At 43.0% G+C, this 19,148-nt stretch overlaps 1 protein-coding gene across 1 annotated transcript in view; it reads right to left on the bottom strand.

Moving 5' to 3' along the window:
* Positions 1 to 7,395, bottom strand: part of LOC115145215 (seizure protein 6 homolog) — a 62,892-nt gene extending 55,497 nt beyond the window's left edge. Inside the window, exons 1-3 of the mRNA XM_029686597.2 lie at positions 6,991 to 7,395; positions 5,800 to 5,876; positions 4,580 to 4,708 (exon numbers count right to left, since the gene is read on the bottom strand). Coding sequence (XP_029542457.2) covers positions 4,580 to 4,708; positions 5,800 to 5,857 — 187 coding nt within the window. The 5' untranslated portion in view covers positions 5,858 to 5,876; positions 6,991 to 7,395. The remainder of the gene's footprint in view (positions 1 to 4,579; positions 4,709 to 5,799; positions 5,877 to 6,990) is intronic.
* Positions 7,396 to 19,148: the final 11,753 nt, after the last annotated feature.

Raw genomic sequence — 19,148 nt, 5'->3', positions numbered from 1 at the left:
ATAATGATTTATTTTACTAGACAAGTAAATGTATTAAGTCCTTATATGTAGATGGAATTTTTTCTAGTTTTCCCAACTCGGTCTCTTTGCCTCCATCTCACTTTTTCAGTTACCTTCAAATTGGGCATTATGTCTCCTCACAATTTTTTATTTTTTTTATTTTACCTTTATTTAACCAGGCAAATCAGTTAAGAACAAATTCTTATTTTCAATGACGGCCTGGGAACAGTGGGTTAACTGCCTGTTCAGGGGCAGAACGACAGATTTGTACCTTGTCGGCTCGGGGGTTTGAACTTGCAACCTTCCGGTTACTAGTCCAACGCTCTAACCACTAGGCTACCCTGCCGCTGAAGAAATTTGGCTTGTCACCAAAAACACTCACAAACTTTTACAGATGCACAATCGAGAGCATCCTGTATATGCCTGGTATGGCAATTGGCCCGCCCAACCGCCCACAATGTTCTGGCCTCCCTGCTCCACCCCCTTGCTAACCCTGGAATGGCATATTGACTCTATCACTTCGACAGAAAGCAGTAATTTCTCAGATCTGTGTATTATGTCATTGGACAAACATTCCACTAACAAAACTAAATCTGCATGGGAACAGGAAATGGGTGTTGAATTTACACAGGAGTGGTGGGATGAGGCGATTGATAGAGTATGCTCCACTACATCTTGTGCTCGTCTTGGTCACATACAATTTAAGGTTTTTATATAGAGTGCATTTTTCCAAATCAAGATTGTCTGAAATATCTGCAAATGTAAATGATGAGTGTGATAGATGTCATGTCTCAACATGTGATCTTAGTTCATTCAATGTTCAAAACTACAAAATGACTGGGATTCTATAATTTTTTTTAATTATCTGAGGTGCTTGAAATGAACCTGCAGCCATGACCTTTGGTAGCTGTTTTTGGTATTCTGGAAGACTTGTTCTCCTTGGACCCCAAACATGCCGATACTGTTCCTTTTACATCCTTATTGGCTCGACGTATAATTATATTCTCTGTTAGAAAATGGCAACCATTTATATCATACTTCAATGGCTTGCAGAGGTTCCCGTATGATGAGATGCTTTATTAAGGTTTCCAAGTAGTCATTACATTATAGGTGCAGTCATCAATATAATGCTATCCAGTACAAGCAAGTTTTTCTGTTTACTGATCATTTATTTATTTATTTTGGTTGCTCCACTTTTTGTATTTTGAATCTGTATTGAGTTGTTTGTATGTGAGACAATTGAATTTTTCCTGTATTCTTGTTTATTTGTTGTGATATCTCTGTGGAATGTTTTTCTAGGACCGAAATGTGGGAGGGTGTGGGGTGGGTTGGGTATATGGGGTGGGTGGTTGGGGTGAGTGGTTGTGAGGGAATTGAGGTGGGTGAACTGAGGAAGGGCGTAGAAGTAAGGAAGGGACGGGGAGTGGAAGTGTTGTGTGGAGGGAGGAAGGGTGGTTGGGATATGGTAAAATCGTTCTACTTACATTGGTGTACATTTTGTCAAACTTGAATAAAATATATACAAACACTTTTTTCCACTCAGCAATCTATACACAATAACCCATAATGACAAAGCAAAAACAGGTTTTTAGAAATACCATATTTACATAAGTATGCCATGAGACTTGAAATTGAGCTCAGGTGCATCCTGTTTCCATTGATCATCCTTGAGAAGTTTCTACAACTTGATTGGAGTCCACCTGTGGTCAATTCAAATGATTGGACATCCTTTGGAAAGGTACACACCTGTCTATATAAGGTCCCACAGTTGACAGCGCATATCAGAGCAAAAACCAAGCCATGGGCTCAAAGAAATTGTCCGTAGAGTGCGGGGACAGAATTGTATTGAACCACAGATCTGGGGAAGGGTACTGGGGATGCTGTGGGAATGTTTTTCTGCGGCAGGGACTGGAAGACTAGTCAGGATAGAGGCAAAGATGAACGGAGCAAAGTACAGAGAGATCCTTGATGAAAACTTGCTCCAGAGAGCTCAGACTAGGGCGAAGGTTCACCTTCCAATAGGACAACAACCCTAAGCGTACAGCCAAGACAACGCATGAGTGGCTTCGGGACAAGTCTCTGAATGTCCTTGAGTGGCCCATCCAGACCCCAGACTTGAACCTGACCTAAAAAATAGCTGTGCAGCAATACTCCCCATCCAACCTGACAGAGCTTGAGAGGATCTGCAGAGAAGAATGGGAGAAACTCCCCAAATACAGGTGTGCCAAGCTTGTAGCGTCATACACAAGAATCAAAGTTGTAACGGCTGCCAAAGGTGCTTCAACAAAGTACTGAGTAAAGGGTCTGAATACTTACGTAAATGCGAAATTTCAGATTTTTTTATTTTGATAAATTAGCAACAATGTATTGAAACCTGTTTTTGCTTTGTTATTATGGGGTATTGTGTGTAGCTTGATGAGGAAAAGGTAGGGAGGTAGGGGAGTAGATCAGAAAACCAGTTAGTATTTGATGTGACCACCATTTGCCTCATGCAGTGCGACACATCTCCTTCGCATAGTTGATCAGGCCTGTAGAATGTTGTCCCACATTTACATTTACATTTAAGTCATTTAGCAGACGCTCTTATCCAGAGCGACTTACAAATTGGTGCATTCACCTTATGACATCCAGTGGAACAGCCACTTTACAATAGTGCATCTAAATCTTTTAAGGGGGGAGGGTGCGGCCCGTCAGGAAGTCCAGGACCCAGTTGCACATGCTGGGGTCGAGACCCAGGGTCTCAAGCTTAATGATGAGTTTGAAGGGTACTATGGTGTTGAATGCTGAGCTGTAGTCAATGAACAGGTATTCCTCTTGTCCAGATGGGATAGGGCAGTGTGATGGCGATTGCATTGTCTGTGGACCTATTGGGGCAGTAAGCATATTGGAGTGGGTCTAGGGTACCAGGTAGGGTGGAGGTGATATGATCCTTGACTAGTCTCTCAAAGCTCTTCATGATGATAGAAGTGAGTGCTATGGGGGATAGTCATTTAGTTCAGTTACCTTAGCTGTCTTGGGAACAGGAACAATGGTGGCCATCTTGAATGTTGGCCATCTTGCATGTGGGGAAGGCAGACTGGGATAGAGATTGATTGAATATGTCCGTAAACACACCAGCCAGCTGGTTTGCGCATGATCTGAGGAAGTGGCTAGATGCCGTCTGGGCCGGCAGTCTTGCGAGGGTTAACACGTTTAAATGTTTTACTCACGTCGGCCACGGAGAAGGAGAGCCCACAATAGTAGAATACACAAGGTGCAATTTTGAAATATGGTTTTGCATCAGCAGTTTTCTCTTGTGATGTCAGTTACTGAAAGTCACTGAATTAGCTGAAGTCAGCTAACATTTTTTAGATTGTAAATTAGCCTTGCGGCCAGCTATCTAAACTTGTAGTAATAATGGTTGAAATACCGAATGGGGGGCCCACGTTGATAACAAGTCACTCTGTCAGATATTATATTAAAAAATGCAAACATTTCTCTACACCCTATGGCAAAATGAGTAGAATTGCATGAAATGATGTGTAAAACTTAATTTCGCTTAGGGCCCCAAAAGGAGTGAATGTGTGGATATGGATTTGGGTGCGCAGACCCACAAGCCACTACAGTCCCCTGTGATAAGTTACGATTTCTTGTGGCCCCCAACCCCATCAAAGTTGCCCATCCCTGTTTTAAACACGCCAAGTTTTGTCATGAGTGTGTTGATTGGTCCGCATCTTGGCCCCAGCCTACTCTTCTATATATGCAGTTGGTTTTGGTTCATTTGAAAAGGGCTTTACAAATAAAAGTATTTCTGTTGTTATTATTAATTAGTAGTAGCATATTGTCCACATCCACATTACCAACAAACTAACATGGTCCAAGCACACCAAGACAGTCGTGAAGAGGGCACAACAAAACCTACTCACCCTCAGGATGCATCACTGCCTGGTATGGCAACTGCTCTGCCTCCGACTGCAAGGCACTACAGAGGGTAGTACGAACGGCCCAGTACATCACTGGGGCCAAGCTTCCTGACATCCAGGACAGCTATACCAGGCGGTGTCAGAGGAAGGCCCTAACAGTTGTCAAAGACTCCAGCCACCCTAGTCATAGACTGTTCTCTCTGCTACCGCACGGCAAGCGGTACCGGAGCGCCATGTCTAGGTCCAAGTGGCTTCTAAACAGCTTCTACACCCAAGCCATAAGACTCCTGAACATCTAATGAAATGCCCCCCCCCCACACACCTCTTTAACACCGCTCCTACACTCTGTTGTTATCATCTATGCATAGTCACTTTAATAACTCTACCTACATGTACATATTACCTCAACTAACCGGTGTCCCCACACATTGACTCTGTACCGATACCCCCCTGTATATAGTCTCGCTATTGTTATTTTACTGCTGTTCTTTAATTACCTGTTACTTTTATTTCTTATTCTTATCCATATTTTTTCCAATGCATTGTTGGTTAGGGGCTCAAGTAAGCATTTCACTGTAGGTTGTGTTTGGCGCATGTGACTAATAAAATTTGACTGATATTAATTAATATCAGTATTGATAGAATAATGTAAAACTGCTATTGGTGAGCTATACTACCTGTATTGATTGGGGCATGGCCCAGGTACTCCTTACTCAGAAGGGCTGCATGGATCAGCTCACCCAATGGATGGGGACCAGGACTTGCTGTGGGAGTAGCCTCATGGTCAGGTGTCACAAAGCTCACACCTAAGTGGAAAGAGATATATATAAATATATATAATGACTTGTGAAAACAAACTTCAAAGGGAGGAATTTAAACTAGGATTGGCAAATTCGTAATTTTTAAAAAATTAATCAAGAAACACCTGTCACAAGAAACATTGCTGCCTCTTTCTCTATCACTTCCGCACACACGCTAGTGCTGAGCGATTAGAGCTATTTGAGGTCGGTTTGATTATAAAAAAATATCAAATGTTCAATTTCAATAATTTTTTTAAACATTAAATGTTTTAAATATGTGGCTTGAATTTTGTAACACAGATAAATCCATTAATAAAAGTCCCATGATAGTAGTGACTGCCCATGACTGTTTATCATATATTAACCATCAGTTATTCACATTACTTTACTTTAATAAAATATTTCAGTAGTTGTGTATATTACATTTGTTTTATTTGACAACTTATGTAATTCCAAGTAATCATCTCATCTCTATAGAGCTGCTGGCTATGCTGTCTGACAAAGACACTATTTTAGTAGTTTCTCAAAGTAAATAAGCCATACTTTTATGACTGCTGAATGCCAACTATCAATCACTTAGATCATGTATGGTATTTTCAGGTAGAGATACCTCGCAAATAAACTGCCCTCTTGATTGCGCATTCTTTTCTCAAGTAGCAGACGTAAAAGAAACAAAGACCGGACAAGTTTAGCCGCACAATGGATTATGATCATTGTAGTTAATTATCAAATTTTCTGCGGAGAACTACAGTATAAAGAAATGTGTACTGTTGTAATAAACTACAATTCCCTACTACTAAGCACAGTTCGGGCATTGGATCGGACTTATTTCTAGAGAAACTACAGCGCACATTGCATTGAGTTCACAGAAAAAAACTGAATGACATGAAATTCAAATAACGTAACTGATTTCAGTCAATTTGTTATTTAAAAAACAAAAAATAACCAACATTTCAGTTAATCGCTCAGCACTAACCAACACACACACACACACACACACACACACACACACACACACACACACACACACACACACACACACACACACACACACACACACACACACACACACACACACACACACACACACGTGTTACCTGTAGTTAGGTGGAGGATGGTGACAGATAGTGTCACAGCAAGAACTGTAGACACCATGGCTTAGTATCAGAACAGCCTGACAGAGAGTGGGGAGAGAAAGAGATTTTGAGGAAGGAAGGGAGAACAGATACAGCCTAAATGATGGTAAGAAAGTAAAGCAAGAGAGCAAAAGGAAAATGCTTCGAAATCTGAGTACATTTCTAAATGCATGCCTTACTGCAGTATTGTACTTTAATCAGAACAACAGCACCAGCAACTACACTGATCATTAAAAACCTACAGTAAATCTGTAGTTTGCTTAAGCTTTAGAGCAGGGGTGTCAAACATACGGAGGGGGTACAATCTGGCTCGCAGTGGTGGTGGACTAAAAAAATACAAATGTAAAAAATATATATATTTTAAATTGACCTTTATTTTCAACGGGCAAGAAATATAACCAATTTCAGTGCAGCCCTCCGGACCTCATTGAAGACCGAATGAGGTCCCCAGGGCAAAATGCGTTTGACACCCCTGCTTTAGAGAGACATATATTAAAAGGTGCAGTCTGTGACCTGGGAATCTGTTCAATGGTCATTAGTGTAATCCACATGATAGTTTAAAACATGTATTTACATTTGTTCACACTATTGTTATTTGTAAACAATGGGGTAATTAAACATTATTTTAGGTTATGATAGGGTAGGGTAAGCTCATGCTATGACAGTTGTGCTAAACTCAAGAGATGTATAAAGTATATACATGGGTATATCAAGCATTTCAATGTCATTGAACATATCCCTATATACCATTTCGCATATTTAAATCTACAATAAAAGTGCCTAGGTGAAATTGCTCATAACGTGATATTATCAGCAGTGCAGTATTGTTGATCATTTGTGTTTTTAGTGTTGCCTTCCATCAATATCTGACCATGTAAATCTATCTCACAACATAAAATAAGAGGAAAAGGCTATCACATTCCTCTTCGTTTTCAAAATATCCACAAAATCATTATATTTGCCCGACAACCACTATTCAAACATGAATAGGCCTAATTTGTATTTGCGTCAGAGAAAACCAGAGTATATTTGTTTGGTTTAAGATCTCATTGCAGGTAGCGTTTGTTGTGCAAGGTGATGGAGAAGAAAAAGAGACCTGCGCTTATTATTAGGCCTATGCGTAATAGTTAACAGCGAGGGAAACATACATACCTGGAAAATCACGTCCTGAACTACTCCACTATTATTATCCGTTTCTCTTACACACTGGTATTCGCGTTTCAGTCAAAAATCTGTCTATTGTTGGTTGAGCTATGTTCTTTTTTACTGCGTTCCTTCGAGTCCCTTATATAAAATACCAGCGCTGACGCTGCGCCTTAAATTTGTTTAAATTATAATTTACTTCCACCCGGCCCTGCTCTTTGTGTGAGTATGCAGGGGGGTTTGTGACTACACCAATCTCATATCGTAATCACTACCATTGATTTTCCAAAATATGTGGAAAGGTATCCCGCTGTCTATTGAATCCGCTCCCCCTTTGTCCTTGATGGCATGTCTATCCCGCCTCTCTCTTATTTCTTGGCCCCGAAGCAGGCGAGCGGGTGGGTAGAACGCTGGTAGCTGTTTCTACGCGTATGGTTGAAGCGTTGGTGTGTGTGAGGGCATTTAAATCGGGAGTAATAGCTCACAGATGCGCCCTGGTGGATGTTCGCAGATTTGCATGAACTTGGTTCTCTTGGCGAAGAGCTGTACACCAACACAGTGCTGGAACAGCAACACGCATCTAATTAGAAGACAACAAATCTATTTCACTTCAATTGACCACACCCTTCGGTATTTTCCGTAAAGGACGATATTATACTCTGGCGCTTTGCGGACACGTCGAATGCGGAACAAATATTATCGAGTTGCATCGGCTCAGCCCATCAAGACAGATAGACCGTGAAGCACAGAAAAAAAAGAGGGACAGTGGTGAGTCATTAGGCTACAATTAAAAATGTATTAGGAACCATGCATGCACGCATACCAGATACCTTTTTAATGGTTGTCTAGAACTGAATACCCTACACAATATAGCCTATTTGTATAGCGTATATATTTAAATGTCGACTATCTTCAGATAGGTTGGGCTTTTTTGTGTAAACCAAAAAAGGCCTTTGCTCATACAGTAAATCTAATAGGCCTATGTATTTGGATGTGTGCAAGATGGTAAGCTCAATCAGACAAGTTAAAATATGATTCCTCAACTGTTATTTTTTTCTCCTTTATTTTATCAGGGAGACCAAGGTCTCTTTTACAGATGAGCCCGGAATTACAGAAATTCAAGAAAATAAACACATCAAAATATAAATACAAAATGCAAGCAGAAAGAAAAAAACGGTCATAAAAAACAAACACATTCATAAGTAACAAGGTCCTCAATCAGCTTTCTGAATTTCCCTAGAGGCACCAGAATATCAAATTTAAGAACATTTTGAAGATAAGGTGCAATAAAACTTAAAGCTGATTTAGCTAACTCCGTCTTGACCAAAGGAACTTCCAGAGTACCCTGAGACCAGGTACGGCCAGCCCACTTATGGCGGCAGATTGACGATGGCGACATTTTCTGAGCTAAACTAACCAAGACGCACCTCCAACAACACATAAAACTCACATAATTCTCCCCAAAAACAATGACAATGTCTCTCAACCAGTGGCATATGGACTTTTTATGTGAGTGCTAATGCCACTGTGTGATAAACAGTGCTCACCTTGTCAAAGGCAAGGGCGCAACATATTTGACTTGTCTATTCCCAGCATGTCTCTATAGGGGGCTGTTGGAGAGACGCATCACTGCGGCGCTCCACCAAATTTCCATCCCAAAAGTAACCTAACATATATCATGTAGCAGATATAGGATATGGTAGAAAGAGTATGTGGCCTTTTTTGTAGCCTACAGACTGGAGATAAAATGAATATCAGTGTAATGAGACAGACACTTTCTACATCATGCAGGTTTCTCAAATCAAATACCCTCACCTAAATGGCACCCAATCAATTGTTGGTCTTGACTAGGGAGCCAGAACGGCAAGGACCAGCCCTGTGATAACTCATGTCTAAAGTTTAGTAATTATGTTAGGTACAGTGGGACTTATTGTAAAATGGCTTTATGAATGAAAAACTAGCAATGTATCAACCTACGTGAGGGCCAACCAGCTTTCTGGTAGAGAATGCAGTGATGAGTACTAAAATTGTCGCCCCTAATAAAGCACAGTGCGCTATGATAACCTGCATCTACCAGCTTCAATGAAGTGTCAGCTGTGTTCATATAGATGACGTCGCCATAGTTGAGGACCGACACACATTGACTGAAAAATCTGCTTTCTACTAATTAGCGAAAGGCAGGACCTATTTCTATTGAAGAAACCCCTTTTTATTATCAGCATCTTAACTCATCAATATTCTTTTCAAATGACAGATTTTCATCTATTCAGATGCCCAGATATTTGTAAGCACAGACACAATAAATTTGGACACCAGTACATATGCTTAAATCAAACTTATTTTTATGCACTCTAGAAAACATATACTTTGTTTTACCTGCATTCAGTACTAATTCCAGGTCAATAAAGTTTCTGTAGTACAATAAAGACAGACTATAGTTCAGAGAGAGTCTGGTCAACAGTGGGGGCAATAGCATACACATCAGTTACCCCCGGCATAAAAGTGCAGATCAACATTGTTCATGTAAACAGTACAGGACCCAGAATCGACCCCTTGGGGGAAACCTTTCGTAATATCCAGGAAACCTGATTTTACACCATCAGTACATTGAGTTCTGTCAAGTAATTTTCAAACCAGTTACATGCAGCCTAGTCTAGGCCAGTTGAGGAAAACCTCTGAATTAGCAGTGAGTGATCAAAAGTTTTGAAAGCCTTTGACAGGTCAATGAAGAGGGCAGCACAATGTGGCTTTTCATCCATACAGTTAACCACATAATTTATAACTAGGGATGCAGCAGAGGTAGTGTTATGACCTGGTCTAAAACCCGACTGATGTACATCTAGAATACATTTCAAAGATAAGAAACATCTTAGCTGAGAATTAAATTATTTTAATAGTTTAGCCAGGCAAGAAGGTTAGAGATATGCTGATAATTATTTAGGTCATGTACTCCCCCTTCCAAACCTTGGGGAGAGTATAATCGTCAGGTAAAACATATGGGTTAATGATTCACCAATTCAGGGGGCCAGAGAGCTGCAGCAAAAATGTATTTTTTTTACAGTACAATACTCATTCCAGGGTTTTTCTTTATTTGACTATTTTCTACATGGTAGAATAATAGTAAAGACATCAAAACTATGAAATTACACATTGTGTAGTAACCAAAAAGTGTGAAACAAAACACAATTCTTCAAAGTAGCTACCCTTTGCCTTGATGACAGCTCAAATCAAATTGTATTGGTCACATACACAAGGTTAGCAGATGTTATTGCAAGTGTATCGAAATGCTTGTGCTTCTAGTTCCCGACAGTGCAGCAATATCTAACATGTAATCTAACAATTCCACAACAACTACCTAATACACACATCTAAGTAAAGGAATGGGGGAAAAAATATACATATAAGGATGAGCAATGACAGAGCGGCATAGGCAAGATGCTAAAGTCTATTTTTCCCTGTTTATGAAAAGAGTTAGAAAAACTTGTCAATAATCAACTGACTGGCTTTCTTGATGTCTATAGTATTCTATCTGGTATGCAATCTGGTTTCCGCTCAGGTTATGGATGTGTCACTGCAACCTTAAAGGTCCTAAATGATGTCACCATTGCCGTTGATTCTAAGCAATGTTGTGCTGCTATTTTTATTGACTTGGCCAAAGCTTTTGATACGGTAGACCACTGCCTTCTTGTGGGCCGGCTAAGGAGTATTCGTGTCTCTGAGGGGTCTTTGGCCTGGTTTGCTAACTACCTCTCTGAAAGTGTCAAGTCAGAAAATCTGCTGTCTCAGCCACTGCCTATCACAAAGGGTGTACCCCAAGGCTCGATCCTAGGACCCATGCTCTTCTCAATTTACATCAACAACACAGCTCAGGCAGTAGGAAGCTTTCTCATCCATGTATATGCAGATGATACAGTCTTATACTCAACTGGCCCCTCCCCGGGTTTTGTGTTAAATGCTCTGCTTTCTTAGTGTCCAACAAGCTTTCACTGCCCTTAACCTTGTCCTGAAGACCTTCAAAACAAAGGTCACGTGGTTTGGTAAGAAAAATGCCCCTCTGGGATTACTACCTCTGAGGGTTTAGAGCTTGAGGTACTTACCTCATACAAGTACTTGGGAGTATGGCTAGACAGTACACTGTCCATCTCTCAGCACATATCAAAGCTGCAGCCTAAAGTTAAATCTAGACTTGGTTTCCTCTATCTTAGTCACTCCTCTTTCACCCCAGCTGCCAAACTAACCCTGATTCAGATGACCATCCTACCCATGCTAGATTACGGAGACATAATTTATAGATCAGCAGGTAAGGGTGGTCTGGAGCGGCTAGATGTTCTTTACCATTCGGCCATCAGATTTGCCACCAATGCTCCTTATAGGACACATCACTGCACTCTATACTCCTCTGTAAACTGGTCATCTCTGTATACCCGTCGCAATACCCACTGGTTGATGCGTATTTATAAAACCCTCTTAGGCCTCACTCCTCCAGAGGTTGTTTTGCTGACACCACACTCCGAGTGCACTCACCTCCTCCCTGTAGGCTGTCTCATCATTGTTGGTAATCAAGCCTACTACTGTTTTGTCGTCTGAAAACTTGATGATTGAGTTGGAGGCGTGCATGTCCACGCAGTCATGGGTGAACAGGGAGTACAGGAGGGGGCTGAGCAAATCAAATCAAATGTATTTGTCACATACACATGGTTAGCAGATGTTAATGCGAGTGTAGCGAAATGCTTGTGCTTCTAGTTCCGACAATGCAGTAATAACCAACAAGTAATCTAGCTAACAATTCCAAAACTACTACCTTATAGACACAAGTGTAAGGGGATAAAGAATATGTACATAAAGATATATGAATGAGTGATGGTACAGAGCGGTATAGGCAAGATACAGTAGATGGTATTGAGTACAGTATATACATATGAGATCAGTATGTAAACAAAGTGGCATAGTTAAAGTGGATAGTGATACATGTATTACATAAAGATGCAGTAGATGATATAGAGTACAGTATATACGTATACATATGAGATGAATAATGTAGGGTATGTAAACATTATATTAGGTAGCATTGTTTAAAGTGGCTAGTGATATATTTGACATCATTTCCCATCAATTCCCATTATTAAAGTGGCTGGAGTTGAGTCAGTGTGTTGGCAGCAGCCACTCAATGTTAGTGGTGGCTATTTAACAATCTGATGGCCTTGAGATAGAAGCTGTTTTTCAGTCTCTCGGTCCCAGCTTTGATGCACCTGTACTGACCTCGCCTTCTGGATGATAGCGGGGTGAACAGGCAGTGGCTCGGGTGGTTGTTGTCCTTGATGATCTTTATGGCCTTCCTGTGACATCGGGTGGTGTAGGTGTCCTGGAGGGCAGGTAGTTCGCCCTCGGTGATGCGTTGTGCAGACCTCACTACCCTCTGGAGAGCCTTACGGTTGTGGGCGGAGCAGTTGCCGTACCAGGCGGTGATACAGCCCGACAGGATGCTCCTGATTGTGCATCTGTAGAAGTTTGTGAGTGCTTTTGGTGACAAGCCGAATTTCTTCAGCCTCCTGAGGTTGAAGAGGCGCTGCTGCGCCTTCTTCACGATGCTGTCTGTGTGGGTGGACCAATTCAGTTTGTCTGTGATGTGTACGCCGAGGAACTTAACTTACTACTCTCTCCACTACTGTTCCATCGATGTGGATAGGGGGGTGTTCCCTCTGCTGTTTCCTGAAGTTCACAATCATCTCCTTAGTTTTGTTGACGTTGAGTGTGAGGTTATTTTCCTGACACCACACTCCGAGGGCACTCACCTCCTCCCTGTAGGCCGTCTCGTCGTTGTTGGTAATCAAGCCTACCACTGTTGTGTCGTCCGCAAACTTGATGATTGAGTTGGAGGCGTGCGTGGCCATGCAGTCGTGGGTGAACAGGGAGTACAGGAGAGGGCTCAGAACGCACTCTTGTGGGGCCCCAGTGTTGAGGATCAGCGGGGTGGAGATGTTGTTGCCTACCCTCACCACCTGGGGGCGGCCCGTCAGGAAGTCCAGTACCCAGTTGCACAGGGCGGGGTCGAGACCCAGGGTCTCGAGCTTGATGACGAGCTTGGAGGGCACTATGGTGTTAAATGCCGAGCTGTAGTTGATGAACAGCATTCTCACATAGGTATTCCTCTTGTCCAGATGGGTTAGGGCAGTGTGCAGTGTGGTTGAGATTGCATCGTCTGTGGACCTAATTGGGCGGTAAGCAAATTGGAGTGGGTCTAGGGTGTCAGGTAGGGTGGAGGTGATATGGTCCTTGACTAGTCTCTCAAAGCACTTCATGATGACGGAAGTGAGTGCTACGGGGCGGTAAGTCGTTTAGCTCAGTTACCTTAGCTTTCTTGGGAACAGGAACAATGGTGGCCCTCTTGAAGCATGTGGGAACAACAGACTGGGATAGGGATTGATTGAATATGTCCGTAAACACACCAGCCAGCTGGTCTGCGCATGCTCTGAGGGCGCGGCTGGGGATGCCGTCTGGGCCTGCAGCCTTGCGAGGGTTGACACGTTTAAATGTTTTCCTCACGTCGGCTGCAGTGAAGGAGAGTCCGCATGTTTTGGTTGCGGGCCGTGTCAGTGGCACTGTAATGTCCTCAAAGCGGGCAAAAAAGTTATTTAGTCTGCCTGGGAGCAAGACATCCTGGTCCGTGACATGGCTAGTTTTCTTTTTGTAGTCCGTGATTGTTTGTAGACCATGCCACATACAGTGTCTGAGCCATTGAATTGTGAGTTTTGTGCGAATGCCACCTATCCACGGTTTCTGTTTAGGGTAGGTTTTAATAGTCACAGTGGGTACAGCATCTCCTATGCACTTCCTTATAAACTCACTCACCGAATCAGCATATACGTCAATATTTTTCTCTGAGGATACCCGGAACATGTCCCAGTCCGCGTGATCAGAACAATCTTCAAGCGTGGATTCCGATTGGTCAGAACAGCGTTGAATAGTTCTTAACCTCTTCAGTCGACCCTCTACTTTTTTGAACATTCTGTTAAAAATCGCGCAACATTTCAGCGCCCTGCTACTCATGCCAGGAATATAGTATATGCATTTACTTAGTCTGTGTGGATAGAAAACACTCAGACGTTTAAAAAACTGGTTAAATCACTGCTGTGGCTTTACCAGAACGGCATTTACATCGAAAAGCACAGGAAAAACTGATCACTGAAAATGGGAAAATATATCCATGCGCTACTTGATCCCATTGATAAAGGTGAACCACAATTAATTGACTGAGGTTGCAGTACCTACAGCTTCCACACGGTGTCTAGAGTCTTGTCATTTCCCTTCGAGTTTTTTCTTGGTCAAACACATGCAGGACACCGTATCTAATCCGGTCTAGGACCGGATATTTTCGTTGAGTTTCTAGCCGGACATTTTTCCAGACGGACAGCTAATGATCTTTACATCGCCTCCTGATGAATTTTATCGCTTATTAACGTTTACTAATACCTAAAGTTGCATTACAAACGTATTTCGAAGTGTTTTGTGAAAGTTTATCGTCGACTTTTTGAATTTTAAAAAATGACGTTACGTTTTGAAACTATGTTTTTTTCGTTTATCACACAGTCTACATATAATGATATCTAGGCTTTATATGGACCGATTTAATCGAAATAAAGACCCAAATAGTGTTTATGGGACATCTAGGAGTGCCAACAAAGAAGATGGTGAAAGGTAATGAATGTTTTCTATTTTATTGTGCGGTTTGTGTAACGCCGAAATGCTAATTATTTTGTTTACGTCCCCTGTGGGTCTTTTGGGGTGTTGCATGCTATCAGATAATAGCTTCTCATGCTTTCGCCGAAAAGCATTTTAAAAATCTGACTTGTTGCCTGGATTCACAACGAGTGTAGCTTTAATTCGATACCCTGCATGTGTATTTTAATGAACTTTTGAGTTTTAACTAATACTATTAGCATTTAGCGTAGCGCATTTGCATTTCCAGAGCTCTAGTTGGGACGCAAGCGTCCCGAGTAGAAGCAACAGGTTAACACTGACACATCCTGTGTCACGTTCTGACCTTTATTTCCTTTGTTTTGTCTTTATTTAGTATGGTCAGGGCATGAGTTGGGGTGGGCAGTCTATGTTTGTTTTTCTATGTTTGGTTTCTGTTTCGGCCTAGTATGGTTCTCAATCAGAGGCAGGTGTCGTTAGTTGTCTCTGATTGAGAATCAGACTTAGGTAGCCTGGGTTTCACTGTTGGTTTGTGGGTGTTTGTTTCCGTGTGTGTGTTTGTCGCCACACGGTACTGTTTCGGTTTTTGTAGATTTCACGTTATCGTTTATTGTTTTTGTTCGAGTGTTCATTTTGTCTTTATTAAAATATCGTCATGAACACTTACCACGCTGCATCTTGGTCCGATCCTTACTCCTCTTCAGGCGAAGAAGGAGATCTGCCGTTACAGAAACACCTACCAACCAAGGAGCGTAGTAACAGGCAGCAGCAGCAGCAGCAGGAGAGGCAGCGATACCTGGAGAACTGGACTTGGGAGGAGATTCTGGACGGTAAAGGACCCTGGGAACAGCCAGGGGAATATCGCCGCCCCAAAGCAGAGCTGGAGGTAGCGAAAGCAGAGAGGAGGCATTATGAGGAGATAGCACGGCAGAGCGGCTGGAAGCCCGAGAAAAGGCAGCCCCAAAAATTTATTGGGAGGAGGCACACAGGGAATGTGGCGAAGCCAGGTAGGAGACCTGCGCCAGCTTCCCGTGCTTACCGGAGAGCGAGAGGGACCGGGCAGGCACCGTTTTATGCGGTGGAGCGCACAGTTTTCCCAGTGCGTGTGCATAGCCCGGTGCGGTACATTCCAGCTCCTCATATCGGCCGGGCTAGAGTGGGCATTGAGCCAGGTGCCATGAAGCCGGCTCTACGCATCTGGTCTCCAGTGCGTCTCCTTGCGCCGGCGTACATGGCACCAGCCTTACGCATGGTGTTCCCGGTTTGCCAGCACAGCCCAGTGCAGGCTATTCCACCTCGCCGCACTGGCCTGGCTACGGGGAGCATTCAACGAGGTAAGGTTGGGCAGGCTCGGTGCTCAAGAGCTGTAAGTGCGCCTGCACGGTCCGGTCTACCGAGTGCCACCCCCACGCACCAGGCTGTCTCGCCGTCTTCTCCCTACAGGTGCTCCCGCCTGTCCAGCGCTGCCAGAGCCTTCCTCCTGCCCAGCGCTGCCAGAGTCTCCCGTCTGTCCTGAGCCGCCAGAGCCTCCCGTCTGTCCTGAGCCGCCAGAGCCTCCCGTCTGTCCTGAGCCGCCAGAGCCTCCCGTCTGTCCTGAGCCGCCAGAGCCTCCGGTCTGTCCTGAGCCGCCAGAGCCTCCCGTCTGTCCTGAGCCGCCAGAGCCTCCCGTCTGTCCTGAGCCGCCAGAGCCTCCCGTCTGTACTGAGCCGTCAGTCAGCCAGGAGCTGCCAGAGCCGTCAGTCAGCCAGGAACTGCCAGAGCCGCCTTTCACGCCGGCGATGCCGGAATCGCCCTTCACTCCGGAGCTGCCGGAGTCTCCCGCCTGTCCGGCGCTGCCGGAATCTCCCGTCCATTCGGAACCCGTGGCTTGGGTCCTCAATCTGAGGTCGGCGGCGAGGGTCGCCACGTTAGAGGCCACGGAGGCGGGTAGAGAGGCGGAGAAGGACTAGTGGGGTCCACGTTCCGCGCCCGAGCCGCCACCGCGGACAGACACCCACCCATACCCTACCCTATAGGTTTAGGTTTTGCGGCCGGAGTCCGCACCTTTGAGGGGGTACTCAGTTTTCAGTGTTGATTATTATTAAATAAATAAGATGAACACTAACCACGCTGCGCTTTGGTCCTCTCCTTCTTCCACCCAAGACAACCGTTACATAAAAGGCCTAATGCTGCTGTTTTTATCTCAATATCAAATCATTTCTATGTAACAATTAAGTAACTTATTTGTGCCATTAAAATATTCAAAAAGAAACAAAAATGGATTTTTAGCAAAAACAACTTTTCTCAAGCATGACTTTTGCTAGGATTGTCTGGGAGTGGTCTGAGTGAAGGACATAAATGAAGGGATATCTAACCTGAAAACTAGCTGTTATTGGCAGAGAGGTTTGGAACTCTGTTTCATATTGGTCTATTAATTTATACTGCCTGGTGATCTCACCAGGCAGGCCAAAACTCAACCCATGCAAAACCTTCTGATGAAACAAAAATAGAACTGTTTGGTCATAATGACCATTGTTATGTTTGGAGGAAAAAGGGGGTTGCTTGCAAGCCGAAGAACACCATCCCAACCATGAAGCATTAGGGTGGCAGCATCATGTTGTGGGGGTACTTTGCTGCAGGAGGGACTGGTGCACTTCACAAAATAGATGGCACCATGAGGGGGGAAGTTATGTGGATATATTGAAGCAACATCTCAAGACATCAAGTGAAAGCTTGGTCGCAAATGAGTCTTCCAAATGGACAATGACCCCAAGCATACTTCCAAAGTTGTGGCAAAATGGCTTAAAGGACAAAAAAGTCAAGGTATTGGAGTGGCCATCACAAAGCCCTGACCTCAATCCCATAGAAAATTTGTGGGCAGAACTGAAAAAGCGTGTGTGAGCAAGGAAGTCTACTAACCTGACTCGGTTACACCAGCTCTGTCAGGAGGAATGGGCCAAAATTCACCCAACTTATTGTGGGAAGCTTGTGGAAGGCTACCCGAAACGATTGACCAAAGTTAAACAATTTAAAGGCAATGCTACCAAATACTAATTGAGGTCATGTAAACTTCTGACCCACTGGGAATGTGATGAAAGTAATAAAAGCTGAAATAAATCATTATTTCTACTATTACTCTGACATTTCACATTCTTTAAATAAATTGGTGATCCTAACTGACGTAAAACAGGGAATTTGTACTAGGATTAAATATCAGGAATTGTGAAAAACTGAGTTTAAATGTGTTTGGCTAAGGTGTATGTAAACTTCCGACTTCAACTGTAGTACCAGAAAAGGGTTCTTTATTCAGTAACAATAGCGGAACCTTAATGATACTATATTGAAACCCTTTTTAAAGGTTGGCGCAGCGGTCTAAGGGTAGAGATTACAGACCTTGGTTCAATTCCAGGCTATATCACAACCGGCCGGGATTGGGAGTCCCATAAGGGCAATTGGACCAGCGCCGTTCGGGTAAGGGTTTGGCAGGGGTATGTCGTCATTGTAAATAAGAATTTGTTCTTTACTGACTTGCCTAGTTAAATAAAACAAATAAAAAACATGCTCAAAAGTTTCTATATCGAACTTTTATGGTGCTATGAAAAGCCCTTTCTTAAAGATAGGCTCAGCGAAATGACATTACCACGAGCAACACCAAAGATTTTAACATGGTGATATTTGCAACACTTCGCTCTCACACAGTCACACACACTTTCTGTGCATGTGCACCAAAACAGAGGAGAAGTTGAGCCTCGCACTTCAACACTCTTATATGTTGTGGAAATTGACACACTGCTGTTTTATTTCTGCATCTACATAATATTGCTGAGTCTACCTTTAACGTTAGAACTGCTAAAGCAGTCATTCTGCATATTTATTTTTTACTCTGTAATTTTTTAAGTCATGCCACCCTCCGTCCTTGACTTTTCCTAAATAAGTCTATATAACATACTGTCCGCATTAAAATCTTAATATCACAAACAGAACTGGAGTTTTAGGAGGGCATGTTCTTTTTTGACTGGTTTTCCCCATTGCATCTCCTCCTGACAGTAGGGCCTGCTCCGCTCCTTCTTCCAGTTGAAAGTGTAGTGCCCAGCAGATAAACACCCCAATAATTTCCTCGAAACTGAACCTAAACTAATTTCACACATATAACAACAGATGAAAAATATTAAGAAAAGTACGATGGGGAGAAAGGGGTAGAATGGGTGAGTTGATAAGCGAGGGTAAGCAGCGATGCATAATCACCCCTTGTGAATGAAGAACAGGGTGGGCCATTCCATTGTATTACCTGACTTGCCTTGTTAAATAAAGGTAAAATATATAAATATATATAAAATGATGCAATTGATGTCTTGCAAGAAAAATCCTACCACACCACAGCGCAAATTCAGTACGGCTCGCTTGGTGTGGTGGAACTGAAGCCATACTCAAAAAAACGGATCTGTTTTACAAACAGGATCACACAATATATACACCATGAGTACCTTTTCATA

The sequence above is a fragment of the Oncorhynchus nerka genome, linkage group LG17 (assembly GCF_034236695.1).
Source record: "Oncorhynchus nerka isolate Pitt River linkage group LG17, Oner_Uvic_2.0, whole genome shotgun sequence".
NCBI lineage: Eukaryota > Metazoa > Chordata > Actinopteri > Salmoniformes > Salmonidae > Oncorhynchus > Oncorhynchus nerka.
The sequence above is the reverse complement of the archived record's forward strand: the minus strand, read 5'-3'. Positions and strand labels throughout refer to the sequence as shown.